General features: G+C 42.2%; 1 protein-coding gene and 1 long non-coding RNA gene across 2 annotated transcripts; one reads left to right on the top strand and one right to left on the bottom strand.

Moving 5' to 3' along the window:
* Positions 1-910: 910 nt before the first annotated feature.
* On the bottom strand, positions 911-11,924 carry LOC114672983 (uncharacterized). Its single transcript, XR_013403794.1, has 5 exons — positions 11,710-11,924; positions 3,584-3,625; positions 3,384-3,464; positions 1,242-1,321; positions 911-1,157 (listed from the first exon to the last, which is right to left on the bottom strand). It is a non-coding gene; the product is annotated as an uncharacterized LOC114672983 (long non-coding RNA).
* Positions 11,925-11,937: 13 nt separating this feature from the next.
* Positions 11,938-26,057, top strand: ZFP69B (ZFP69 zinc finger protein B). Its single transcript, XM_001083211.5, has 6 exons — positions 11,938-12,059; positions 12,546-12,979; positions 16,359-16,444; positions 19,066-19,192; positions 19,465-19,560; positions 24,776-26,057. The coding sequence occupies exons 2-6, from the start codon at positions 12,853-12,855 to the stop codon at positions 25,942-25,944; spliced, it is 1,605 nt and encodes a 534-aa protein (XP_001083211.3). The 5' UTR covers positions 11,938-12,059; positions 12,546-12,852; the 3' UTR covers positions 25,945-26,057.
* The last annotated feature ends 412 nt before the right edge of the window (positions 26,058-26,469 follow it).

Below are 26,469 nucleotides of genomic sequence, written 5' to 3'. Positions count from 1 at the left end.
CAGGTATTAGCCTCTGCACCTGGCCATGATGGAGTTTTTACCTAAGTCAGCTGCACCACTGGTCCAGTGGAAACTTAAACCTCTCCTAACAGAGTTCCCCAAGTGCCTGAGCATCTAGTTGGAAAAGATGTCCTTAGCACATGATAGAATCCCCACACTGGCTTGCTTAGCTGTGAAGTAAAGCCTCTTAAGAAAGGAATGGATTCAGTGAGTCTTCTATAGTTGATTGAAAGAAAAAATTAAAAAAGAAAGCAATGGAGATGAGGAAGCTCCTGCAGCTCTTCCACATCAGAACAATAAATGGATCTGGTACTGCATCCCTAGGGTAATTGCAGGGATTAAAAGACTTCACAGATGTGGTAGTGGTGATTGCTATCACATGGCCTTTTAACTTGTCTTCTAGCTAGGCTTCCAACATCACAGAGCAAAGACAAGCTGTCTGCACTGTACCCTGTCTAATTCCTGACTCATGGAAACTGGGGGAGATAATAAATGATTATTATTTTAAGCAGGAAGTAATAGGCAATCTATAACATATCATAATCTGTAAGGAGTCCTGTCACATCAATGACTTATTTTAGGCATATTAGGATAACCCCTTTAAAGTGAGGAACAAATTGCTGAACTTTTTATCCCTTTCTATTAAAAAAGAAGTACAGTAAATGGTGAGTCTTTGTGTGTGTGTGTGTGTGTGTGTGTGTGAAGTACATGTGTCATATTCGAGTGTGTTGACTCAAACAATTTTTTGCACAACTTGCCTACTTCAAGCAGAGCACAGAATGATGGACTTGTTTAGGCAACAGGCAGCTCTGCCCCAGCCCTTATGATTCAGTAGGTCAGTTGCAGATCTGGATGCTGTAGAGACTCTTAGGAGCCCCAAAGAAAGAATCACAAAGGAAGCAGCTATGGTTTTTGAAGTTATGCCCTCTTTGGCAAGTAACTACTTTTCCATCTGGCCCTGGGGAGATTGAACTGCAGATCATGACACTCTTGGTGCTCTGGGACCAGAGCTGCCCATATGAACTGGGTGGTGATCTGCACGTTCCTGGGGAAACCCCAGTGTCAGTGTGCTTAGGTCTTTTCTCTTAGGCCACCTGGAGTCACTGAGACATCTCTTAAAATTTGCTGCTCAGAGAGTGTAGACCTGGGTGGGAGTTCTGAAAAAGGAGGTTGGGAGTCTTAAGTGTGTAAATTTTCATTTATCCTCACCCCATCCCATCCACCATTTTCAGCATAGTAGCCTCTCCTCAGCTGAGCCTGGTGTCCTGCTCTTCAGAGACTCATCTGTGTTATCCTCTCCTGAAACTACTGGTTCAGTCTCCTGCAGAGGTAAAAGAACAACAGTCACCTATAGAGTAGTTGAGGGATGCTGGGAATATAACTGCTTCTTCAGCAGATTTGCCACCTATATTCAATTTATTTTATTTTATTTTATTTTATTTTATTTTATTTTATTTTATTTTATTTATTTGGAGACAGAGTCAGAGTGCAGTGGCACAATCTCGGCTCCCTGCAACCTCTGCCTCCCGGGTTCAAGCGATTCTCCTGCCTCAGCCTCCCGAGTAACTGGAACTACAGGCATGCACCACCACACCTGGCTAATTTTTTTTTTTGTGGTTTTGTTGTTGTTGTTTGTTTGTTTTGAGACGGAGTCTGGCTCTGTTGCCCAGGCTGGAGTGCAGTGGCGCAATCTCAGTCCACTGCAAGCTCCGCCTCCCGGGTTCACGCCATTCTCCTGCCTCAGCTTCGCGAGTAGCTGGGGACTACAGGCGCCCGCCACCACGCCTGGCTAATTTTTTTTTTTTTTTTTTTTTTTTTTTTTTTTGAGACGGAGTCTTGCTCTGTCGCCCAGGCTGGAGTGCAGTGGCCGGATCTCGGCTCACTACAAGCTCCGCCTCCCGGGTTTACGCCATTCTCCTGGCCTGGCTAATTTTTTGTGTGTTTTTAGTAGAGACAGGGTTTCACCGTGTTAGCCAGGATGGTCTCAATCTCCTGACCTCGTGATCCGCCCGCCTTGGCCTCCCAAAGTGCTGGGATTACAGGTGTGAGCCACCGCGCCCGGCCATTATTTGTGTTTGTAGTAGAGATGGGGTTTTGCCATGTTGCCCAGGCTGGTCTCAATCTCCTGACCTCGTGATCCGCCCGCCTCGGCCTCCCAAAGTGCTGGGATTACAGGCGTGAGCCACCGCGCCTGGCCTGTGTTCTATTTTTAGCATTGCTGTCACTCCGTATTTTTAGGGGGTACTCCAGGCAACCTATTTCTCTGCTTTTCAGGATTCTGCAAGGGAAGTTGGGTTCCTCTTGTCTTTCCCCTCTGCCCACTTAGGATTCAGCCTTTTCAGGACTCATAAGTCCGTCACCATTCATCTATTTGTTTTCCAGTTTCCAAAAGTTTTTGTTATTTTTCTTCTCTTCCACTCAATGTGTCCCTGTGGGTTCATGCCTCTGGCTTTAAATCCCTTTTTCTATAGTAATGATTTTTGATGAGGGAGCTAAATGCATATGTTCCAACTACTCCCTTTAAATAGAATTTAAGACAGAGAATAGGGAGGAATAAAGGCCAGGGAAGGAGGCCCTTCTTTTGAGAAGGAATTCAGTTTTCCAGGGAGGGGAATTGTAGACTGAAAGTCTCTCAAAGAAAAGGGCACCTGTGGGATGAAGGTGGGGACTGCTGTCCTTGTGAAGCCCTACATCGTTGGGTACTTTCTCTTTAGGAAAGTACAAAAAAAAAAAAAAAAAAAAGGAAAGTCCAAGTTAACTACAGCTTTAATTCTGAATTTCCCTGACTCTCTCCTAAAATTAGCATAAAAACTGCAATCTGGTTTATTAATTTTGTGGGAACTTAAGGCAAGAAAGATGAGTGTGGCTTTGTTCTGTCCCATTGTCTCCCAGGAGAGAGAAGGGGTATTAGCTTTGAGTACCCATTCTGAGTGAAACCAGTAGCTAAAAAGTGACCCAAGATCCTGGAGGATTGTTCCAGAGAGGACAAGAGAAGAGCAATAACCTTCTGTTTACCCTCGTGTGTTAGTGAAGGTTGTTCTTTGAAAAGAAAGGATTCCAGCAAAATTCTAGATGAAGTGGGGTGGCAAGATGACCTATAAACTGAATGAACTCACTGGAAGCAGAAGCTCGGAACCAGAGGTGACTGTGACTCTGAAAGATGATTTCAATTATTGTGTATTTATGTCTTTAACTGTGTAACTGAAGTGTATTCTACACATAGGAAAGTATACAAATTATAAATGTATACCTTGATGAATTATCTGTTTATTCATTTTTAATGTGTACTAAGAGAAATGTAACTGGCACATTAAAGATGAAATTTCAAGGATGTCATTCCTTGCGATGAGGGTAGTATAGGCTGGTAAGACATGATAACTCACCTTACAAGAACTCCATAACTTACAGGCGTATTGTTCATGCATTCAGTGACTGCCTGGTTTATGTTATCTCAGAAGCAGACCCTAAGGATTGCAGTGCAAGTAGTTTATTTAGGAAACACAGGAAATACCAATAGGGAGAGGGGGAAATGAGACAGGAAAAGGAAGATAACCAATAAAGGATACACTTTGAAGTTAGCTACCATCGCAGGAGACTGGAGCTTAATCTCAGTGAAACTGGGAAACTGCAAAATACAATATTCAGAATTATGCCACCTAGTGGTGAGCAGACCAGGCATTCTCATACCAACTCCCAAATGTCATTGGTTGAGGGCTGTTGGTGGGACTACGGTGGAATGGTCAGTATTAATTCTCAGATATTCGGGGCAGCCCAGCTTCTGGCAGAGAGATGCAGATACTGGCCTCTGGCATTTGCTGGAGGCACTGGAAGTTCTCAAGGATATGCACAGGACAGAAACAGCATTGGCTACTGTAACTAAACCTTCCATGATACATCTCAGGAGTATGGCTGGTACAGATGATGCCGAGTGCTAGTGTGAATTCCTCCTACGTTGTTTTCAGCATTCTTCTGCTGGAAGTTGACGATCATTATTCATAGAAAATATGTAGGAGGATATATAATTGCAAATTGGAACTGGACCTCACTGTCAGTCTTGATAATGTTAATTTCCTTTTGATTCTATCATGAATCAGTGATGAAAATGTATTTCTAAAGGATAAGGCTGGAGATTGTAATGGAAATGTGAACAGTGGTGGTGATTTGAATAAAGTTTACTGATTGTGCGCAGGAAGAACTTGGGCATGAAGGTTTAAAACAAATACCTAACAAAGCTGTTAAAATTGCCAATCATATAAGAGTGGGTCACTGAATTCTCTCTGTTTCTCAGTTCTGTGACGAGATGATTTCAAGCAGCTTCTCATTTTGTTCAGAAGCTCACTGGTTTTCCCTCAAAAGAATCCCTATTTATCTCTTCAAGATGCTAAAACATCTTTATCTTTCCGGATTACATACCCTTTGTAACAGCATGTGCCTAACTGGCACTGGCTATATCACGTGAACAATCTAAATTCAGTCCTGCAAGGCAAGGTTTAAACCAGTTTTCCACTTGAGAGATCAAGTGCATTAAATTACAGTGTTGTGTAACTGGAGTTGTGGGATATGCCTCTTTATAATGGTGAGTCAGGTTCCTTTTGCTTGAATGATATGGTTATTAACTCATCTGAACTGAAATGATACAGTTACTAACTCCCTGAAACTGTATTTTTGAAGATTATGAAGAGACACTTAAATGACTTGATAAAATATCTTCATTGGGCTGGGCATGGTGGCTCACTCCTGTAATTCCAACACTTTGGGAGGCCGAGGTGGGTGGATCATGAGGTCAAGAGATCGAGACCATCCTGGCCAACATGGTGAAACCCGTCTCTACTAAAAATACAAAAACTAGCTGGGCATGGTGGTGTGTGCCTGTAGTCCCAGCTACTCAGGAGGCTGAGGCAGGAGAATCGCTTGAACCCGGGAGGCAGAGGTTGCAGTGAGCCAAGATTGCGCCACTGCACTCCAACCTGGCGACAGAGCGAGACTCTGTCTCAAAAAAAAAGAAAAAGTCTTCACTGGGGTTTTCAGAATCCGATGGCAGAGATGAGTAGATAAGGAACCCTTTCCTCACTATCTTTGGAGACGTGACCAAATAACTTGACACATTTTGAAGAACAGATTCTAGATATTGTATTAGAGGTCCTATTGAAATACAGTTTGTTAAACAAAAATTTCTCGTAATTTTGGTTAGTTTATAATTCCATCAGAGAATACAGTTAAGTATGTTGCCTTTACACACTATCCATACTTATAAATTAGGGTTTCCAGTGGTGAAAAATAGAAACACAGAAGCTCATCTTTTTTTTCTTTTTTTTTTTGAAACAGGGTCTTGCCCAGGCTAGAGTGCAGTGGCGCAGTCTTGACTCACTGCAGCCTAGGCCTCCTGGGCTCAGGCGATCCTCCCACCTCAGCCTTCTGAGTAGCTGGGACTACAGGCATGCACCACCATTCCTGGATAATTTTGCTTATTTTTAAAATTTAATTTAATTTAATTGTTTTTTGAGATGAAGTTTTGCTCTTGTTGCTCAGGCTGGAGTACAATGGTGCAATCTCAGCTCACTGCAACCTCCGCCTCCTGGGTTCAAGCAATTCTCCTGCCTCAGCCTCCTGGGTAGCTGGGATTACAGGCATGCGCCACCATGCCTGGCTAATTTTGTATTTTTAGTAGAGATGGGGTTTCTCCATGTTGGTCAGGCTGGTCTCGAACTCCCGACCTCAGGTGATCCACCCGCCTCGGCCTCCCAAAGTCCTGGGATTACAGGTGTGAGTCACCGTGCCCGGCCTTGTTTATTTATTTTTTTTTAAAGATGGAGTCTCCCAATGTTGCCCAGGCTGGTCTCAAACTCTTGGGCTCAAGTGATCCTCTCACCTCAGCTTGAGCCCATCTTTTTTTTTTTTTTAATAAGCCTTTTTTTTTTTTTTTTTTTAATGACTGATAATAAGCCAACTATCTCTCCCCTTTTAAACTGATAAAGATTTTTTTTGTTTTGAGATGGAGTCTTGCTCTGTCATCCAAGCTGGAGTGTGTAGAGGCGTGATCTCGGCTCACTGCAACCTCCACCTCCCGGGTTCAAGCGATTCTCCTGCCTCAGTCTCCCGAGTAGCTAGGATTACAGGCGCCCATCACCATGCCCAGCTAATTTTTTTGTATTTTTAGTAAAGATGGGGTTTCACTATGTTGGCCAGGCTAGTCTTGAACTCCTGACCTCATGATCTGCCCAACTCGGCCTCCCAAAGTGTTGGGATTACAGGTGTGAGCCACTGCGCCCGGCCCTACTAATTTCTATGTGCTTATTTCTTTTTTTTTTTTTTTTTTTTTTTTTTGAGACGGAGTCTCGCTCTGTCGCCCAGGCTGGAGTGCAGTGGCCGGATCTCGGCTCACTGCAAGCTCCGCCTCCCGGGTTCACGTCATTCTCCTGCCTCAGCCTCCGGAGTAGCTGGGACTACAGGCGCCCGCCACCTCGCCCGGCTAGTTTTTTGTATTTTTTAGTAGAGATGGGGTTTCACCGTGTTAGCCAGGATGGTCTCGATCTCCTGACCTCGTGATCCACCCGTCTCGGCCTCCCAAAGTGCTGGGATTACAGGCGTGAGCCACCACGCCCGGCCTATGTGCTTATTTCTAAAGCAAGGAAGATATTTATTTTGTGTGTATTTCTTATGAGGCAACTATCTCACATCAATTCTCCTATTAATTCTAGCAGTCTTTCTTAGAGACTTTTTCTAGATATTGTATCATGTCATCAGCAAAAAAGATATAGCTCTACCTTTTCTTTTCCAATATTTGTGCCAGTTTTCTTATTTTATTTGACAAATACTCTAAGACAGTGTTACAAACTAATATGATTCAAGTTTCTGATTTTATTTGAAATTGTTTTATTGTTATACTATTTAGGGTGCCATTTACAATTTTTATTTTTATAAATGGTCTTTCTTAGAAGTAAAGTCTTAGTCTGTTTGTGCTGCTATTACAGAAGACCGTAGACTGAGTAGCTTATAAACAACAGAAATTTATTTCTCACAGTTCTGAAATCTGGGAAGTCTAAGATCAAGGTTTGAGCAGATGGTTCCCAGAGGCCATCTTGTGGGTATGTCCTTATATGGTAGAAGGAAGGGACAGGGAGCTCTCTGGGGCCTCTTTTATAAGGTGTCAGATACAAAAGAAGTTCCTCTTCAAAGGTTTGACTTGCTCAACCTCCCGTTCTTTGTTCCCTACTTCCAAGGCCAAACCAACTTCCTTATCCTTTGTGCCTCCTTAGTTTCAGTAAATAACTTTCCCACCGGTCCTTATCTACAGAGACCACATCTGCTACCCACTCTGTAAATTACCCCTCCCGTCGCAACAGCTCTTCCTTTGGAAACTGCCTTTCTCACCAGTGTAACCACATTCCGAATTAGCAAATTGGGTTCAGCTTAGATTGTGCGGTCCAACTCCAGCCAATGGAGGCAGGACACAGTGACAGGGACAAGCTGCATTAGGGATAAAAACCCCTTCCCGCCTTTGTTTGGTGTGTTCTCGTGGTGGCCAAACCTGCAAACAGCACCCTGCTACAGAAGTAAATTTTGCCTTGCTAAGAAATCCTTTAAGTGCTCGTTTTCTTTGCGACTCCAGGGTTTACTTCTAACATAAGGGTAGCAATCCCACTCATGAAGCCTCCACCCTCATGACCTAATCACCTCCAAATACCATCACATTGGGAGTTAGGGTTTAACATAGGAATTTTGTGGGGATGAAACATTCAGTCTATACCAAGTAATCTCCTTCTATTCCTATTTTACTTTTTTAGTATATGAGTTTACTTTTTTAGTATATGAGTTTACTTTTTTAGTATATGAATTTTTAGTATATGAATTAGAACAATGGTTGGCAAACCGTAAATGCTCTTTACTTGTTAAGCAGATAATGATGTACCAGAAATGACTGCTAAAGTTTATTAAAGTCTTTTTCACTGTCTATTGACATGATCATACAGTTTTTCCTCTTGAATTTGATGTTTTAGGTTATGTTAATATGCTTCCTGGTATTGGAACACCCTTATATTCCTGGGAAAAACTTGGTTGGTCATATCTATTTTTAAAAATTCATCACTAGTTCTATTTGTGAATATTTTATTTAGAATATTTGTACTCACAGTCATAAATTAATCTATAGTTTTCTTTTTTGTACATGAAAAATCATGGTTTAGTATTAAAGTTCTACTTCTGTTATTAAATGAATTGAGGAACATTCATCTTTTTCCTTAGTCTGAAACATTTCCCCTTTGTTGGGAACTGCTAACTGTTCATGGGGTGGGTGCCCAGAAGCCAGGTCTTTCTACCATGACACTCGCTGGCCCCTGGTCAAAGCTGAATGATCAAATGATCCTGCCAAAATTTGGAATTTTGAACTGAGTAACACAACTGAAAGTTGCCAGAACTGAATCATGTTAAGGGTGGTGGTTTAGAGGGCATCTCTCTAGGCATTTGCTTTGTGGTGCTCAGAAATCTGCTGGTTCCTAAACTTCCACAGATGAGGCTTACCAGTTCTTCCTCAAATTCCTGAAGACTCCAGAATCCTTCCAACAACAACAATAATAATCATCATTTTAACTTAGAAAGCAATTCTGGTGAGCTAGTTACTTGCAAATAATAGAGCCTTAATCACAAAACTACATATAGAATAGTTTCTTATCCCCAAACTATGTCTAGAATCACCTTTATGTGAACATACTAACAGTTCTGCTTTTACTTTAAAACAAAAGCTTACTTTGACTAGGATATGGGGTAATTAAAAAAATTAAAAAGTGAAAAAGAAAACAAAACTTTCTTGAAATTATGTGATGTGTAACATGTACAGCAGGAACCCAACTTGATTTGTTCTTGCCATGGGCTGAATATTTGTATTCCCCCAGAAATGAATATGTCGAAGCCCTAACCCCCAAAGTGACTGTATTTGGAGATGGGGCCTTTATAGAAGTAATAAGTTTAAATGAGGTCACAGGGGTGGGGCCCTGATCTGATAGGATTAGTGTCCTTAAAAGAAGAGACATCAGAGAGCTCACTCTCCTCAAGCACACAAGAAGAGGTCTTGTGAGCATACAAGGAGATGGTGGCTGCCTACAAGCCAAGAGAAGAGGCCTCAGAAGGAAACCTATCTTGTTCACACCTTGACCTTGATCTTGGACTTCCCAGCCCCCAGAACTATAAGAAAATTAATTGCTGTTGGTTAAGCCACCCAGTCTATGGTATTTTGTTGTCTGCCAGAGAAGACTCATACTGTTCCCCAAATGGCTAACTAGTTGTCCTAATGATACTTGTTCAATAATCCATCATTACCCAGCTGTTTTGAAATGCCAGCTTTACAATATACTAAATTTAAATAAAGTGTCAAGTCTGTTTCTGAGTTTCCAATTTCATCTCACTGATTTATGAACATATTTTGGCACTAGTTTTATTTTGATTATTTTGCCTCCATAATACAAGGTAATATCTGGTAGGGCAGTCTGCCTTCATTATTGTTGGAAAACATTATTGGCCATTCTGGAACACTTGCCGTACTAGCTAAATTTTAGAATCATTTAGTTTAGTAAAAAGAAAAGCTGATTTTATTTTTATTTTTATTTATTTATTTTTTTGAGATGGAGTCTTGCTCTGTCACCCAGGCTAGAATGCAGTGGCGCAATCTTGGCTCTCTACAACCTCCACCTCTCGGGTTCAAGCGATTCTCTTGCCTCAGCCTCCTGAGTAGCTGGGATTACAGACACATACCACCACACCCAACTAATTTTTGTATTTTTAGTAGAGACGAGGTTTCGCCATGTTGGCCAAGCTGGTCTCGAACTCCTGAGCTCAGGTGATCCACCCGCCTTGGCCTCCTAAAGTGCTGGGATTACAGGCGTGAGCCACCATGTCTGGCCAAAAAAGTTGAAATTTTGATTGGGATGCATCACAGTTTATGTGAACTGGAGGAAAAGTGACATACTTAGAATGTTCTATTCCAACTCGTGAATATATTATATCACTATTCTCACCATTTAAACAAAAAAAATGGAGTTTTATTTATAAATTCCTGCATAATTCTTGTTTATTCTTAGCTGTATTTTTCTGATATTTTATTATGAAAACATACACATATAGAGAAAAATTGAAAGAATTTTACTGTACGGCATCCCTATACCACCACTTAGATTCTACCATTAACATTTTATTGTATTTTATGCTGTATTTTTTTGAGTAGCAGATAGGAACATAGACTGCCTGTGTTCCCCACTTGTAAGCTACATGATCTTGGGCAAGTTATTCAACTTCTCCCAACCTCAGTTTTCTTATCTGTAAAGTGGGAATAATAATAGTACTTACTTCAAGCGGTTGCTATGATGACAAAATCAGTTAAAATATGAAATGCACTTAGGACACAGCCTCATATTCTGTAACTATTATATGCTAGTGTATTCATCAGCTTGGGCTGCTGTAACAAAATACCATTGACTGGGTGGCTTAAACCATGGAAGTTTGGCCAGGCGCAGTGGCTCATGCCTGTAATCCCAGCACTTTGGGAGGCCGAGGCGGGAGGATCATGAGGTCAGGAGTTTGAGACCAGTCTGGCCAACATAGTGGAACCCCATCTCTACTACAAATACAAAAAATTAGCTGGGCGTGGTGGCGGGCGCCTGTAGTCCCAGCTGCGTGGGAGGCTGAGGCAGGAGAATCGCTTGAAGCCGGGAGGTGGAGCTTGCAGTGAGTTGAGATTGCGCTACTGCTCTCCAGCCCGGGCAACAGTGCGAGACTCCATCAAAAAAAACCCAAAAAACAAAAACAGAAAAACACGGAAATTTATTTTCTCAGTGTGGAGACTACAAGCCCCACATATGGTCCAGCTGGGTTCGTTTCTGACTAGGGCTATATTCCTGGCTTGGAGACAAAAGCCTTCTCCATAAGTCCTCACATGGCCTTTCCTGAGAGCCTGCAGCGCCTGGAGAGGAGGAGAGGAGAAAAAAAGGAGAAAGGGAGAGGGAGGGTGATAGCAAACTCTCTAATGTCTCTTCTTATAAGGACACTGATCCTGTCAGAGCAGGGTCCCACCCTTATTTATGACTTCATGTAACCTTAATTACTTCCATAAAGGCCCTATCTCTAAATACCCTCCAAATACAATAGGGGTTAGGCTTCAAGATAAATTTTGGGGAACCCAAACATTCGGTTCATAACAGCTAGCAAGTACTATAATTGTATTCTATTTCCAGTTGTGGTTTTTGTAAACTATTGATGTAGAAATGTATTTGGAGTGATGTACTCCTATTTTGTTGGAGGGAGAAAACTCAGCAATAAAACAGCATTACAGTATAATTGCTTTTGTGGAAAATATATAATAATGCGTGAAAAACGTTGTGTGTGTGTAGGAAAGGCTGTACACCAACCTTTAGCAAGGTTACCGCTGCTTGCTGAAATTATAGGCAATAATTTTGTGTGTGTGTGTGTGTGTGTATTTTCTGGCATTTCAGAAATACAAGGTAAGCAATAAACATGAGAACTTTGATTGAATACTAGAACAGAAAACTGTTGTAGTATTCTTTTAACAATACACCAGAACCCATTCAACTGTGTGCTGATAATAAATAACTGGCATGTACATAATATTTAGGGAAAGTGCTATGGATTATTTTACACCAGTGTCGTTTCACCAAAAAACATGATGCCGATGGCTCCCTTTTGTCAAGGGTTTCAAAGGCTCACCCTAAACGTTCACGTGCATTTTCCCAGCGGAGGAAAGATGGTTGTTCTTCATCAGAGTCTGGGGCCCAAGAACGCAGGCTCCTCCCGCAGGAGCCAGGCTGATGATGCTCGCAGGGATCGGATCCTGGGAGACCCTGAAAGGAGCCAACCCAGCGAGCACCGGTGGGGGCGTCTGCGCCCGCCGAGCGGCTCCCGGGGAAGACGCTGGGAACGATGCTCCGGCCAGCCGCTGCGCAGGCGCACTGGGCCCCGGCTGCCCGCCGCGGCGCTACGAGGGAGCGTGGCGGCGCAGTGCCGGGACCTGGCCGCAACGGTGGGAAGGCGGGGCGTGCCGGCCCAGCGGGGAGAGGGTGAGCGGGTGGCTGTCCCGAGCTTGGGGAGCTGGGCGAGCCGGGAAGCGCGAGTTCCGCCCGCGGCCACCCTGTAGCGCGCGGTGCTCTCCGCAGCCCCGGAGTCGTGCTTAGACAAAGGCTGGGAGGGCAGGGCCGGGCGGGTCCGGCTCTGAGGGGAAGACTTAGCCTCTCATTCGGGGAGGAGGAGACGGGGTCTAGCGGTTTCGCGGTTTGCTACAGCCGACTAGGGAAAGAGCTGGGATTCCAAATCCCCGGCTACTTTACACATAATTACTGCCCCAAACAAAGAATTGTATTGTATTCATCTCTTTGTGCTTCCTGACACCTGCGCGGTGCTTTGAACTTTGTGGGCTGTGTCTGCTCACCGCCTCCGTGTATCGTTTGGAAACATTTTACAGTGATCCATATACGTTCTAGCGTTCCGCCCTATGACTGAGCTTCCTTGGTCCTTTGCTGATGCTAATGTCTTCTGGGCATCTGCAGGGGCTGCTGAGAGTAAATACTTGGCGCCTCCAGCTGCTGGCCGAGGAGACAGATGGAGCTCAAGTTGGGAGATGCGCCCTGAGAGCTGATGACAGACGCAAGTCCACATCTCGGATTTTGATACTGTATGTTCTCTGGGTTGATACTGTTGATACTGTACTTCTCTGAGGAGTAGGAGTCGGCGATTAAAGGAGATCGGTACAATTGGGAAGCCTCCTGTCAGAGGTTCCAGCAATTTCCTCGTCAGAGGTGGACAAGCCCTATGGGCTAAGACAGAGGGTCCTCAGAAAGGAGTGCAGACGCCGTCATGCTGCAGCAGCTCCTGATCACCCTGCCCACCGAGGCCAGCATGTGGGTGAAGTTGCATCATCCAAAGAAGGTCACGGAGGGGGTGGCCCTGTGGGAGGATGTGACTAAAATGTTTAAAGGAGAAGGTGAGAATAAACTGATGGGTGGGAGGGAGGAAAAGCAGTCCCCTCTAGTGTGAGACGGAATGAGCCACTTGAGTGGAAGCATCTCTTAGATGAATGGGTGGAAGGTTTCTGGAGTTCTTGATTGTGGCTCCTAGTCTGGGATTTTCCTAAATAGTAGTGGTCAGTTCAGCCTAGGACCAGTATTTCAGTGTCATGGTTATGTATATTATTTATTTTTATCTTTCCCATGGCCATGTGGGGCAGGATGGACTTAACCTGATTTTTCTTATTCTAACAGTGGGGAAATGTAAATCAAATGGGAGGCCTGCCGAGGGTCACACAGGAACTTAGTGGCTAGGTCAGAAGGAGAAGCAGCAGGGGAAGTACCAAGTAGGCCTGGAGTAACTTGTGCTAGAAAGCAAGGAAGAGCTTAAAGACTAATGGATATGTGTCAAAAGAGGCCAGGTTTAAGGGTCTGTCACTCGACAGATTTGGGAAAGCTGAAGTATCCAAACTGATGGTAACACCTTGAATAAGTAAAATTCCACATGATCACCTTGACACTTAAAATAGAGAAAGATGGGGGGAATTTCATTTGCAAACATTGGAGGTAATTAATACACTGATTCCTTACTTTGAAAAATAGGTTATTATGGGAATGAATGATGCATTTGCCTTACCTTTTAGATCCTCTTCAGCTGGGGAGGGAAAGCTTTTTACAGAAAATGCCTGCCAATAATAAAGGTAGAAAGAGGCCAGGTGTGCTGGCTCATGCCTGTAATCCCTGCAATTTGGGAGGCCAAGGCAGGCAGATTGCTTGAGACCAGGAATTTGAGGCCAAGAGTTTGAGACCAGCCTGGCCAACATGACAAAACCCTATCTTTACTAAAAATACAAATATTAACTGGGCGTGGTGGCGCATGCCTGTAATCCCAGCTACTCCAGAGGCTGAGGCACGAGAATCGCTTGAACCAGGAAAGCGGAGGTTTCAGTGAACTGAGATGGCGCCACTGCACTCCAGGCTGGGTGATAGAGCAAGACCTTGTCTTGGAAATAAATAAATAGATAAATAAATAAATGTAGAAAGAATGATAGACTCTTTTACCATAAATAAAATAATTGAAAGGTTAATGAGGAACAGATACTTACATATCAAAATATTATTCCCTCAAATTACTTCCTAAATGGCAAAGAATGAACAGAATTTTCCAATGGTGAGGTGTGGTGGTCACAGTTTTAACCAAATGTCTCAGTAATGGGATAGCCGGGCATTTTATACTTTCCAGATACTGTAATATAAAGCACCTGGTACCACCTACAAGGTATTCCTACCAAAAATGTTTAACGTGATCCTAAATTAAATTTAAAGACTGAACTGCTGGTTTACAGAAAATACAGGGGATGGAGAAATAAGATAAACCCCACCTTGAGGATACAGTCAGACTGTTCTTGTATCTTAAAAAGACAACGTCATGAAGAAAGGGAAAGTACTTATTCTAGAGTAAAAGAGACTAGAAGTAACCACTTTGAATATGTGAGCCTTAATTAACTCCTGGTTTGGAAAAAATCCAGAATAAAAGTTGAGGAAACAGTTGAGGAAATGTGAATATGGACTGAATATTTAGATGATACTATGGAATTATTGTTAATTTTCATAGATGTAATAAATGGTATTGTGGTTATACAAGAGAAGATCCTTATTTGAAATCTTTAGGGATAAAGTATTATAATGCAGACAACTTTGAAATGCTTCAGAAAAAATGTAGATCGGTAAAGCAAATACGGTAAATATTAACAATTGTTGAATCTAGATGTGGATGTATGGATGTTCAATAGTCGTGATAAAAAGTTGGAGTAAAATACAAAGTTATTCATGTGCCTTAATTCCTAGTGCTTTTTTTTTTTTTTTTTTGAGATAGAGTCTCGCTCTGTCACCCAAGCTGGAGTCCAATGGCGCGATCTTGGTTTACTGAAACCTCCACCTCCCGGGTTCAAGTGATTCTCATGCCTCAGCCTCCCCAGTAGCTGGTATTACAGGTGTGCACCATGATACCCAGCTAAATTTTTTGTATTTTTAGTAGAGATGGGGTTTCACCATGTTGGCCAGGCTGGTCTTGAACTCCTGATCTCAAGTGATCTGCCCACCTCGCCCGGCCTCTAGTGCATTTTTTTTTTTTTTTTTTGAGACAAAGTCCTGCCTGCTCTGTCACCCAGGCTGGGGTGCAGTGGCGAGATCTTGCTCACTGCAACCTCCGCCTCCCCAGTTCAAGTGATTCTCCTGCCTCAGCCTCCCGAGTAGCTGGGATTACAGGCGCCCGCCACCACACCCAGCTAATTTTTGTATTTTTAGTAGAGATGGGGTTATACTATCTTGGCCAGGCTGGTCATGAACTCCTGACCTCGTGATCCACTCACCTCAGCCTCCCAAAGTGCTGGGATTACAGGCGTGAGCCACTGCGGCCGGCCTGTAGTGCATATTTTTAATACCTCAAATTCTGCCAAAATTACTTAAATTCTAGAAAGCTGGCAGTGTGTTATGTGTAGCACTTTAGCAGATGGAAAAAAATGAGCAAGATACAATTTCCATCCATACCCTCATTAATACTCAATTGAGAGAGATAATTATACAAACAAAGTAAAAAGCAGCCTGAGATAGATACTAGAACAGATATAAAAACCAAGCTTTTGGGAAGCATAGGAGAGAATAAACTTTCTTCTCATTAAGGGTGTCTGGGAAAGCTTTACTTGAACTGGGCCTGAAGGATATCTCAGTTTTTCAGCAAATAGGATTTGGGTGGGGTACTATCCAGCTGTGTTCAAAGAATGGTACTAGGATTGTGTGGGTAGGTGTGTCCAGTGAATGAAGGATAATGTTTAGAGAAGATAATACTTAGAGAAGCCATGGACTGGTTGTGGAGGATCTTGAAATCTATGTTGATTAGCTGGGCATAGTGACACATGCCTGTAATCCCAGCTACTCGGGAGGCTGAGGCACAAGAATCTCTTGAACCTGGGAGGTGGAAGTTGCAGTGAGCTGAGATTATGCCACTGCCCTCCAGCCTGGGTGACAGAGCAAGACTCTGTCTCAAAATAATAATAATAATTTTAAAATAACAAGAAATCTATATTGAAGTGTTTGCATTTTTCTTTCTTGTCAGTGGGGAAACCTTTGAGGATTTTTGAACAAAAGATTGGCCTGAGAGATCTCTAAGACCATTGGGAAATATTAATGGTGAAAGCAGCTTACAGCACGTCCTCCTTATTAAGGAGGCCCTTGAGTCGCTCTAAATGTCCCTCTTTGTGAACGTTTTTGGGGAGAAGCCACACTGAATGGGTCTGTAGGCAGTTTCTCTGGGTGATTTGGGGAGATGCAAACCTCATGGCTCTTTTCCTTCCCCAGCTCTGCTGTCTCAGGATGCTGATGAGACCCAGGGAGACAGTTTAGACAGTAGAGTGGCCCTTGGACCCCTGACAGCAGAATCCCAGGTGGGTTGGAGTTTCTGGTCACTTTCTTGACATTGTTTCTCAGATTTTAAGAACACTGGAATTTGATTTTCTTTGACTCAACTTCCTGGATTGGCCTTTCTTTTTTTTCTTTTTTTTTTTGAGATGGACAGTGGTGCGATCTCAGCTAACTGCAAGCTCTGCCTCCCAGGTTCACGCCATTCTTCTGCCTCAGCCTCCCGAGTAGCTGGGACTACAGGTGCCTGCCACCATGCCTGGCTAATTTTTTGTATTTTTAGTAGAGACGGGGTTTCACCATGTTAGCCAGGATGGTCTCAATCTCCTGACCTCATGATCCACCCACCTCAGCCTCCCAAAGTGCTGGGATTACAGGCGTGAACCACGGCGCCCGGCTGATTGGCTTTTCTTAGCCTGTTCTTCCTTAGAAAACCAGGCCACATCAGTTGATTTCACAGGTAATTTCCCCACCAGTAGTAACTTTCCACAGGAAACCTCTTTTTTTGCCAACCTCTAGCCATTTATCCAACAAATATATTGTGCTGAGGCCGCATGTGTGTGTGAGAGAGAAAGAGACAGAGAGGAGAAGAAGTATGTAATGTAGTCCTTGCCCATGAAATTCACGTATCATCTGGGAGAAAGACAAACATGAGTCATTTTAAGTAACATTTAAAAGTCAACAGAATCCGTTTCTGATATTCTTGGAGATGTGTACACTTCATTGATGACCTTTAAGTGAGGATTTTTGGTCAAGTCCTAGAGCAGAACTGTAACTGAAAAAAGAAATGATTTTCTTTTCAGATTTCAGCTTTCCGAGAGGATACTGGCAGGTCATGAAGAGCATGAGCTAAATAGGCTAAGCAGAAAAGGAGGGAAGACTTCTAAGAGCAGTTTAACAGTGTGCCGTGTGTCCTAAAGGAAGTAATCAGAAAACTGATAGCACTGGCGAAACTCTGCACTACCAAACCCCAGAGGCATAGGGAAACTCAAGAAAATTAGAGAGTAGTCTGAGAAATAGAAGAGGGTATTATTAGAGAACAGAAGAGTTTTAAAGTGGAGTGATCTTGGCTCCCAAAATCACATGGTTTAATCATGTGTTTAAATCACAGGGTTTAATCCTATGTCTTTAACTTTTCTCAAATTCAGCTTTCTCATAGGTTAAATGTGGATGCTAACATCAGCCTAATAGGCCTGAAATGCATTTCAGAATTATTTACAATATAAAAAGCATTAAAATATTCTCTATACTTAGGGGATTTGTTGTTATTTCAGCCTTCCAGCATCTGAATTCTCTTAGCTTTTGGGAGGTTTTTTTTTTAATTATTATACTTGAAGTTCTGGGATACATGTGCAGAATGTGCAAGTTTGTTACATAGGTATACACGTGCCATGCTGGTTTGCTGCACCCATCAACCCGTCATCTACATTAGGTATTTCTGCTAATGCTATCCCTCCCCTAGCCACCCACCCGCTGACAGGCCCCAGTGTGTGATGTTCACCTCCCTGTGCCCATGTGATCTCACTGTTCAACTCCCACTTATGAGTGAGAACATGTGGTGTTTTGTTTTCTGTTCCTGTGTTAGTTTGCTGAGAATGATGGTTTCTAGCTTCATCCATGTCCCTGCAAAGGACATGAACTCATCCTTTTTTATGGCTGCATAGTATTCCATGGTGTATATGTGCCACATTTTCTTTATCCAGTCTATCATTGATGGGCATTTGGGTTGGTTCCAAAGTTTTGCTATTGTGAACAGTGCTGCAATAAACATATGTGTGCATGTGTCTTTATAGTAGAATTATTTATAATCCTTTGAGTATATACTCAGTAGTGGGACTGCTGGGTCAAATGGTATTGCTGGTTCTAGATCCTTGAGGAATCGCCACACTGTCCTGCACAATTATTGAACTAATTTACACTCCCACCAACAGTGTAACAGCGTTCCTATTTCTCCACATCCTCCCCAGCATCTGCTGTTCCCTGACTTTTTAATGATTGCCGTTCTAACTGGCATGAGATGGTATCTCATTGTGGTTTTGATTTGCATTTCTCTAACGGAGTATTTTTAAAAAATAATTGTCAAATGGTTGTTTTTTGTAGATCATACATAATAGACCCTTATACTTCTTACCCCAGCATGTCTATCTCTGTCCAGATGTCTTCATTATTAGGCAGAATTCATGCTCCCTCCAAAAATGTGCTGTTCTCTCATACTTTTATTATTAACAGAAAAACCTAGGTAAGGTTATTTTACCCATGCTAAAGTATTCTCATTTTAACCAATTCTTTCAGCCCAAGAAAAGTCCCTGTCTTCTCTTGTGGCCTTAGCCCCTTCTGAACTCCCCACTTCCCCAAATACTCCTGAACTTTATTGTCTTTAATCAAAATTACTGTACACTGTACTGTGACCTTCTTTAATATTTCATGAATATTTTCCCTTCAGCCAGATTGTAAGTTGCAGAGGTAGCTTACACGTTTTATGCATTGTTTTATAACCTCCATTTTATGTAATCTATAATCATTATAATAAATTAAATGATTAGCAAGAGAGTATCCAGGAAAACTTGACTAGAATCTCTTAGCTTCTAGACAAGGTCAGAAAAACTTCCTGAAGTCTGGCTGAAAAGGAACGTATTTGATGTTCTAGGAACTATTAACCTTCAAGGACGTATCTGTGGACTTCACTCAGGAGGAGTGGGGGCAGCTGGCCCCTGCTCACCGGAATCTGTACCGGGAGGTGATGCTGGAGAACTATGGGAACCTGGTCTCAGTGGGTAAGGATGGGCTTCTCTTGAAAATAGAATGTACCTATTGGATGAAAACCTTTGTTTCTAAATTAAGTGCTTTGTTTGGGGTTTGGGTTGTATATTAGAGGTTTTCTGTTTCCTTCTGAACACCCAGTCAGGATTGCTATGCTCTTTTCTGCTCTGTTCTTTCTACTCTACTCTGCTTTCTTTAGAAGGCCTGAATACCAAAGAACCATATTTAAATTCTTGGGATGGCTCTGTGATCTCAGCACATACAGTCTTTTCTTCCCCATAAACAGGATATCAGCTTTCCAAACCTGGCGTGATTTCCCAGTTGGAGAAAGGAGAAGAACCATGGCTGATGGAGAGAGAGATTTCAGGAGTACCAAGTTCAGGTAAGTGCAAGGCAGGTGGGGCCTTTGTGATGTCAGCCAGAGAATTCCCCTCAAGGCCTTGTCCAAGCTGTGGGGAAGACTGAGGCCCTGAGGATGGTACATTCAAGAAAGTTGATTCTGTTATCTCTATCACCCTTTTCCCACACTTGCATCTTCTCATTAGTCTCTCTGGAGTCAGAGGAAAAGAGATGCCTTTCTCATCAGGGTTAACCTTCATCATTTCTTTTGATCTGACTTTCATGATTTTTACCTCTTTCCCAGTATTCTAAACCTTGCTCTGATCATAGTTTCTTTCCCATGTACATTTAGATTTACACAGGTCTCTCCTCATTAAACACAGTCCACTTCACTGGACTCTCATGTCATTTTACCATCGGTTTCACTTTCAATGATTTCATTTTCAATATTTTTTCTAATCCTTATTCTGTGATCACAGTTTCAATTGTAACTCTCTCATTTTAACTTGTGTAATTTAACTTTTCATGCCAGAAAATGTATGGCTCTTTGAGAAATCAACCACAGAATTCGTTCTTAGCAGATCCAGTGGCTTTTAACAGTCTTCGTTAACATTTAAGTTCAGTAATAATGACAGTATTTACCTGGGTTCTCTGAATGATAGTTGGGTTCTCTGGGAGTCCCACATTAGCTCTGTCTTAGAAATGAGGAAAAGGAGGCTGATTAAGAAATGTATACAGGGCAGTTAGCTACTACTTGGTAGACTCAGTATCTTAATTCTAATCATTCTGACACCACAGTTTGTGTGTTCTTATGGCACTATTTTACATGGCTGCATTAGATTATACATATAGTCCTTGTCACCTTAATATCCTTTCCTCTATCAACTAGTTTAATAATTTTTGTCTCCTCTATTTCTCTTGTTGCTTTTTCAGTGCTTCTCATCAGTGTCTTTTTTAATGCAGATACATGATTTCTGCCTAGGTCAGGATATGAACTTATTCCTTGATCATATACTGATCTGGAGAAATTGGTTTTTTTTTTTTTTCTTTTTTGAGACAGAGTCTTGCTCTGTCACCCAGGCTGGAGTGCTGTGGTACAGTTTTGGCTCACTGCAACCTCCACCTCCTGGGTTCAAGCCATTCTCCTACCTCAGCCTCCCAAGTAGCTGGGATTACAGGTGTGAGTCACTGTGCCCAGCTAATCATTTTTGTATTTTTAGTAGAGACAGGGTTTCACTATGTTGGCCAGGCTGGTCTCAAACTCTTGGCCTCAAGTGATCTGCCTACTTGGCCTCCTAAAGTGCTAGGATTACAGGCATGAGCCACTGCAGTGGGCCCTGGAGAAATTGTTTAGGTCACTGGACAGTTCCTCTTCATCTGGTGATTCAGAAGGATTCTTCTGCCTGTGGCTCCTCTATCCCCCAGGGTTTCCTCATCATCTGCATTTAGACAACATAGAATAAACGAGGAGTTATAATAGAATAAGCAAAGGAGTTCATTTGGGAGGCTTTTATGGGCCGGTCTAAGGTGGTTCACATCACTTTCACTTTCACTTTCATTCTGGTAACAGGAGAGACCTTCATGACTTCACTCAATCTAATTCAAGGGAGATTGGGAAATATAATCTAGTTGTATGTCCAAAATCGGGGAGAACAGAGTTTAGGGAATAACCAGCAGTCTCTGCCACGATTTCTGAGGAACCTTTGTCTTTTTTACACTGCTGCTCTATTTCTGTACAAACTCCCACAGATGTTTTGTGATGGTTTCAACTATTCCTTCCATGCCCATATTCTCCTTTTTTCATCTTTGTTTTATATATCCATATGAACCCTATTCTTACATATCTCTGGCATTTACGACATCTCCACATAGAAGCACTGTACTTCACACCCAGTACATCCAAAAACAGAAGCCATCTCATCTAAACAAGTTTCTCATCCTAACCTCCCCTGTTCTTTCAGTCTCTAGAAATCATGATATCATCAAGAACATTAAGCAGGTTTTCGACTCTGTTTTTCCCTGGTTCCCTACAGTTTTTTCCTTAATATTACCTGTTTGATCCGCTTGTACTGTTCATCTGTGTTGAGGCAACACTAAGGCACATTTCCATCATTTTATGCCTGAGTTATTAAACTTTCAAGTTGCATTTGCTGATGTCTTACTTTATTTTTCTGAATCTTCTTGAATGTTACTGCCAAATTTGGCCACTTGAAATACCACATTTATCTTGCTTTTGCCTTTAAAAGAAAAATTAAACATCTCCCTATTCCCTGTAATCAGTAATCTAAACATCTCTGCTTGCTTTTTAAGCTGACTCCAAAATTTATTCAGCTATTTCTGAGCTCTTTTTATGTGTTGTTACTAAAGTGAGGTTAGAAATACTAAGGAATAAGATTTTTTTGTGAACAGGAAGTATTGGTGCTTTAGGTTGGCAGAGCCCAAAATGGATGGATAGGAATAGTAAGGGTAAATATCAGAGAAACTCCTTCATCCAAAAATTTTATGCCAGGTATACTATGAATAAAATATATATTCTCTATCCTTAAAGATTTTACAGAGTAATTAACATTTTATCACAAATTGAGAAGCCATTTTCTACCTCTTATATTGGCAAAAATTATGAAGGTTGATCAAATCCAGTGAGTATGCAGGGAAAGGCACCCATATTTGCTGAGTGTGCACACATCCACAACCCATCAATTTCTCTAGTAAAGCCAATGAAATACTGACAGGAGTATAGAAACATTTATGTATAATGATGTACTATGGTGTAATTTTGTAACAGTGAAAAATTGGAGACAAGTGAAATGTTTTTCAGTAGGGACAAGTCAAATTATGTTATGTCCATGCAGTAGAATGCAATGCAGTTGTAGAAAAAATAAGATAGCTTAGCTAGGTGGTTTACATTGTCTTCTCAGCAACTCAGAAGGCTGAGACAGGAGAATCACTTGAGTTGAGGAGTTGGAGACCAGCCTGAGCAACATAGCATGATCCCATCTCTAAAATATAATAATAATTTAAAAATTTTTTAAATAAAGAATGAGATAAAACTTAATGTACAGATATAAAAAGAGGCCCATAAAGATGTAGACTTAAGGCTGGGCGTGGTGCCAATAACAAAGGTAGAAAGAGGCCAGGCATAATGGCCAACACCTGTAATCGCAGCACTTTGGGAAGCTGAGGCAGGCGGATCACTTGAGGTCAGGAGTTCGAGACCAGCCTGACCAACACAGCAAAACCCCATTTCTACTAAAAGTACAAAAATTAGCGGCCAGGCGTGATGACTCATGCCTGTAATCCCAGCACTTTGGGAGGCCGAGGCAAGCAGATCACAAAGTCAAGAGGTTGAGACCATCCTGGCCAACATGGTGAAACCCCGTCTCTACTAAAAATACATAAATTAGCTGGGTGTGGTGGCGCATGCTTGTAATCCCAGCTACTTGGGAGGCTGAGACAGGAGAATCACTTGAACCCGGGAGGCAGAGCTTGCAGTGAGCAGAGATCGCACCACTGCACTCCAGCCTGGCAACAGAGCGGGACTCTGTCTCAAAAAAAAAAAAAAAAAATTAGCCAGGTGTGGTGGCACATGCTTGTGACCCCAGCTACTCAGGAGGCTGAAGCAGGAGAATTGCTTGAATTTCAGATGCGGAGGTTGCAGTCAAGATCGTACCACTCCACTCCAGCCTGGGTGACACAACGAGACTCTGTCTCAAAAAAAAAGATATAGAGGCCGGGCGTGGTGGCTCAAGCCTGTAATCCCAGCACTTTGGGAGGCTGAGACGGGCGGATCACGAGGTCAGGAGATCGAGACCATCCTGGCTAACATGGTGAAACCCCGTCTCTACTAAAAAATACAAAAAACTAGCCGGGCGAGGTGGCGAGCGCCTGTAGTCCCAGCTACTCGGGAGGCTGAGGCAGGAGAATGGCGTGAACCCGGGAGGCGGAGCTTGCAGTGAGCTGAGATCCGGCCACTGCACTCCAGCCTGGGCGACAGAACGAGACTCCGTCTCAAAAAAAAAAAAAGATACAGAGTTAAAACAGATGTAGATATGTATATGATTTTTTTTTTTTTGCAGATGTATATTGAAGACCATATATACAAATGCATACATTCACATATACATTTTGGTGGGAAATGCATGAATAGAGACATTTCAGAATCCTCAACCACTGGAGGGAATTTTATCCCAGTTAGGGAGATGCTATCCTTTGTTAAAAGTCAGTGCATTCCTACATTATTCAGTGTTTTATTTAGTGTTTAAAAGTATTTGAGATACCTTTTAAAATACTTTTTTTGTAAATAAAGAAAATTTTGTCATAGAAATATGGGCTTGAGATGATATGATGTTAGAATCCTATCTTCCACCCAGGCATGGTGGCTTACACCTGTAATCCTAGCACTTTGGGAGGCTGAGGCAGGTGGATTGCTTGAGCTCAGGAGTTTGAGACCAGCCTGGGCAATATGGTGAAAACTCCTCTCTACAAAAAATACAAAAACTAGCCAGGTGTGGTTGCATGTGCCTGAAGTTCTAGCTACTTGGGGGACTGAGGTGGGAGGACTGCTTGAGCCTGGTAAGTTGAGGCTGCAGTGAGCCATGATCACGCCACTGCACTCCAGTCTGGGTGACAGAGTGAGAGACCCTGTCAAAAACAATATTCTATCTTCCTTGATCTTATCTTCTGATATTTGCTCTTATTGTCTTATTAGTTTATTTCCTCTTGCACTTCACATGGATGAGCTCCTCCTAATTGCCTAAAGTCATTTTACATACTTTTTTCTTTGAGACAGAGTCTTGCTTTGTTGACTAGGCTGGAGTGCAGTGGTGTGATTACAAGCTGAGATGTGAAGTGATCCTCCCAACTCAGCCTCCCAAGTAGCTAGGACTACAGGCACACACCACCATGCCTGGTTTGTTTGTTTGTTTGCTTGTTTGTTTTTGTAGAGACAGGTCTCTTTATGTTGCCCAGGCTGGTCTTGAACTCCTGGGCTCAAGCGATCCTCCTGTCTCAGCCTCCTAAAGTACTGGGATGATAGGCATGAGCCACTGCACCTGGCCCACCTTACATACTTCTAACAGCTTCTTTTCTCTACTTCACTTGCATTCATATCAGCTCTCAAGGTGGCAGAATCACATTTGAAGACAATCCAAAACTCCTGTACCTAGTAATATATATTTTGTCCTCCCATTCTCACTGTGGCAATTAATTTTTTAAAGTGCAGGGAATATGGGTCATTTTTATTTTTTTATTTCTTTCAGACTTGGAGAGCAAAACAAAAACCAAAGAGTCAGCCTTACAGAATGATATTTCATGGGAAGAATTACATTGTGGCCTAATGATGGAAAGATCTACAAAAGGAAGCACCATGTATTCCACCTTGGGAAGAATCCCCAAATGTAATAAGCTAGAAAGCCAACAAGAGAACCAAAGAATGGGTGAGGGGCAAATCCCCTTGATGTGCAAGAAAACATTCACTCAGGAGACAGGCCAAGAATCTCATAGATTTGAGAAAAGAATTAATGTGAAGTCAGAAGTTATACCAGGACCAATAGGTCTTCCAGGTAAAAGAGATCGTAAATATGACACATCTGGAAAGAGAAGCAGATACAACATAGATTTAGTTAATCATTCAAGGAGTTACACAAAAATGAAAACCTTTGAATGTAATATTTGTGAAAAAATCTTCAAACAGCTTATTCACCTTACTGAACACATGAGAATTCATACCGGGGAGAAACCTTTCAGATGTAAGGAATGTGGAAAAGCCTTTAGCCAAAGTTCATCTCTTATTCCACATCAGAGAATTCATACTGGTGAGAAACCCTATGAATGTAAGGAATGTGGGAAAACCTTCAGACATCCTTCATCACTTACTCAACATGTTAGAATTCATACTGGGGAGAAGCCCTATGAATGTAGGGTATGTGAGAAAGCCTTCAGCCAAAGCATTGGACTGATCCAGCATTTGAGAACTCATGTTAGAGAGAAACCTTTTACCTGCAAAGACTGTGGAAAAACGTTTTTCCAGATTAGACACCTTAGGCAACACGAGATTATTCATACTGGTGTGAAACCCTATATTTGTAATGTATGTAGTAAAACCTTCAGCCATAGCACATACCTAACTCAACACCAGAGAACTCATACTGGAGAAAGACCATATAAATGTAAGGAATGTGGGAAAGCCTTTAGCCAGAGAATACATCTTTCTATCCATCAGAGAGTCCATACTGGAGTAAAACCTTATGAATGCAGTCACTGTGGGAAAGCCTTCAGACATGATTCATCCTTTGCTAAACATCAGAGAATTCATACTGGAGAAAAACCTTATGATTGTAATGAGTGTGGAAAAGCCTTCAGCTGTAGTTCATCCCTTATTAGACACTGCAAAACACATTTCAGAAATACCTTCAGCAACGTTGTATGAAATATACTAAATATACTAAACATCAAAGAATCTATGTTGAAGCAAAAGATTCAAAATCAGTGGTTCCCTGATTTTTTTATTTCCAAAAACACATTAAAAAAAATGGTTTGGCACAATGTTACCAACTATTATTTTTGCCATATTAAAAGCACAACCACCTATTATCAGCATTGTTTCAGAAAAGAAAGGACATTTTAATATTTTAAAATGTAGAAACATTTCCCCCCTCCTTTTTTTTTTTTTTTTTTTTTTTTTGAGATGGAGTCACTCTGTCACCTGGCCTGGAGTGCAGTGGCTTGATCTTGGCTCATTGCAACCTCCACCTCCTGAGTTCAAGCAATTCTCCTGCCCCAGCCTCCCGAGTAGCTGGGATTACAGGCGCCCGCCACCACACCTGGCTAATTTTTGTATTTTTAGTAGAGACAGGGTTTCACCATGTTGGCCAGGCTGGTCTTGAACCATTGACTTCAGGTGATCTGCGCATCTCAGCCCTCCAAAGCACTGGGATTACAGGTGTGAGCCAGC

The sequence above is a fragment of the Macaca mulatta genome, chromosome 1 (genome assembly GCF_049350105.2).
Source record: "Macaca mulatta isolate MMU2019108-1 chromosome 1, T2T-MMU8v2.0, whole genome shotgun sequence".
Lineage (NCBI taxonomy): Eukaryota > Metazoa > Chordata > Mammalia > Primates > Cercopithecidae > Macaca > Macaca mulatta.
This window is presented reverse-complemented; position numbering and strand designations above follow the sequence as displayed.

Bases quoted from the DNA above. Each gene is read 5' to 3' on its own strand.
- ZFP69B (XM_001083211.5), top strand. From the start codon at position 12,853: ATGCTGCAGCAGCTCCTGATCACCCTGCCCACCGAGGCCAGCATGTGG. The intron at 12,980-16,358 runs GTGAGAATAAAC...TTCCTTCCCCAG, and splicing joins TAAAATGTTTAAAGGAGAAG to CTCTGCTGTCTCAGGATGCT. The intron at 19,561-24,775 runs GTAAGTGCAAGG...TATTTCTTTCAG, and splicing joins TTCAGGAGTACCAAGTTCAG to ACTTGGAGAGCAAAACAAAA.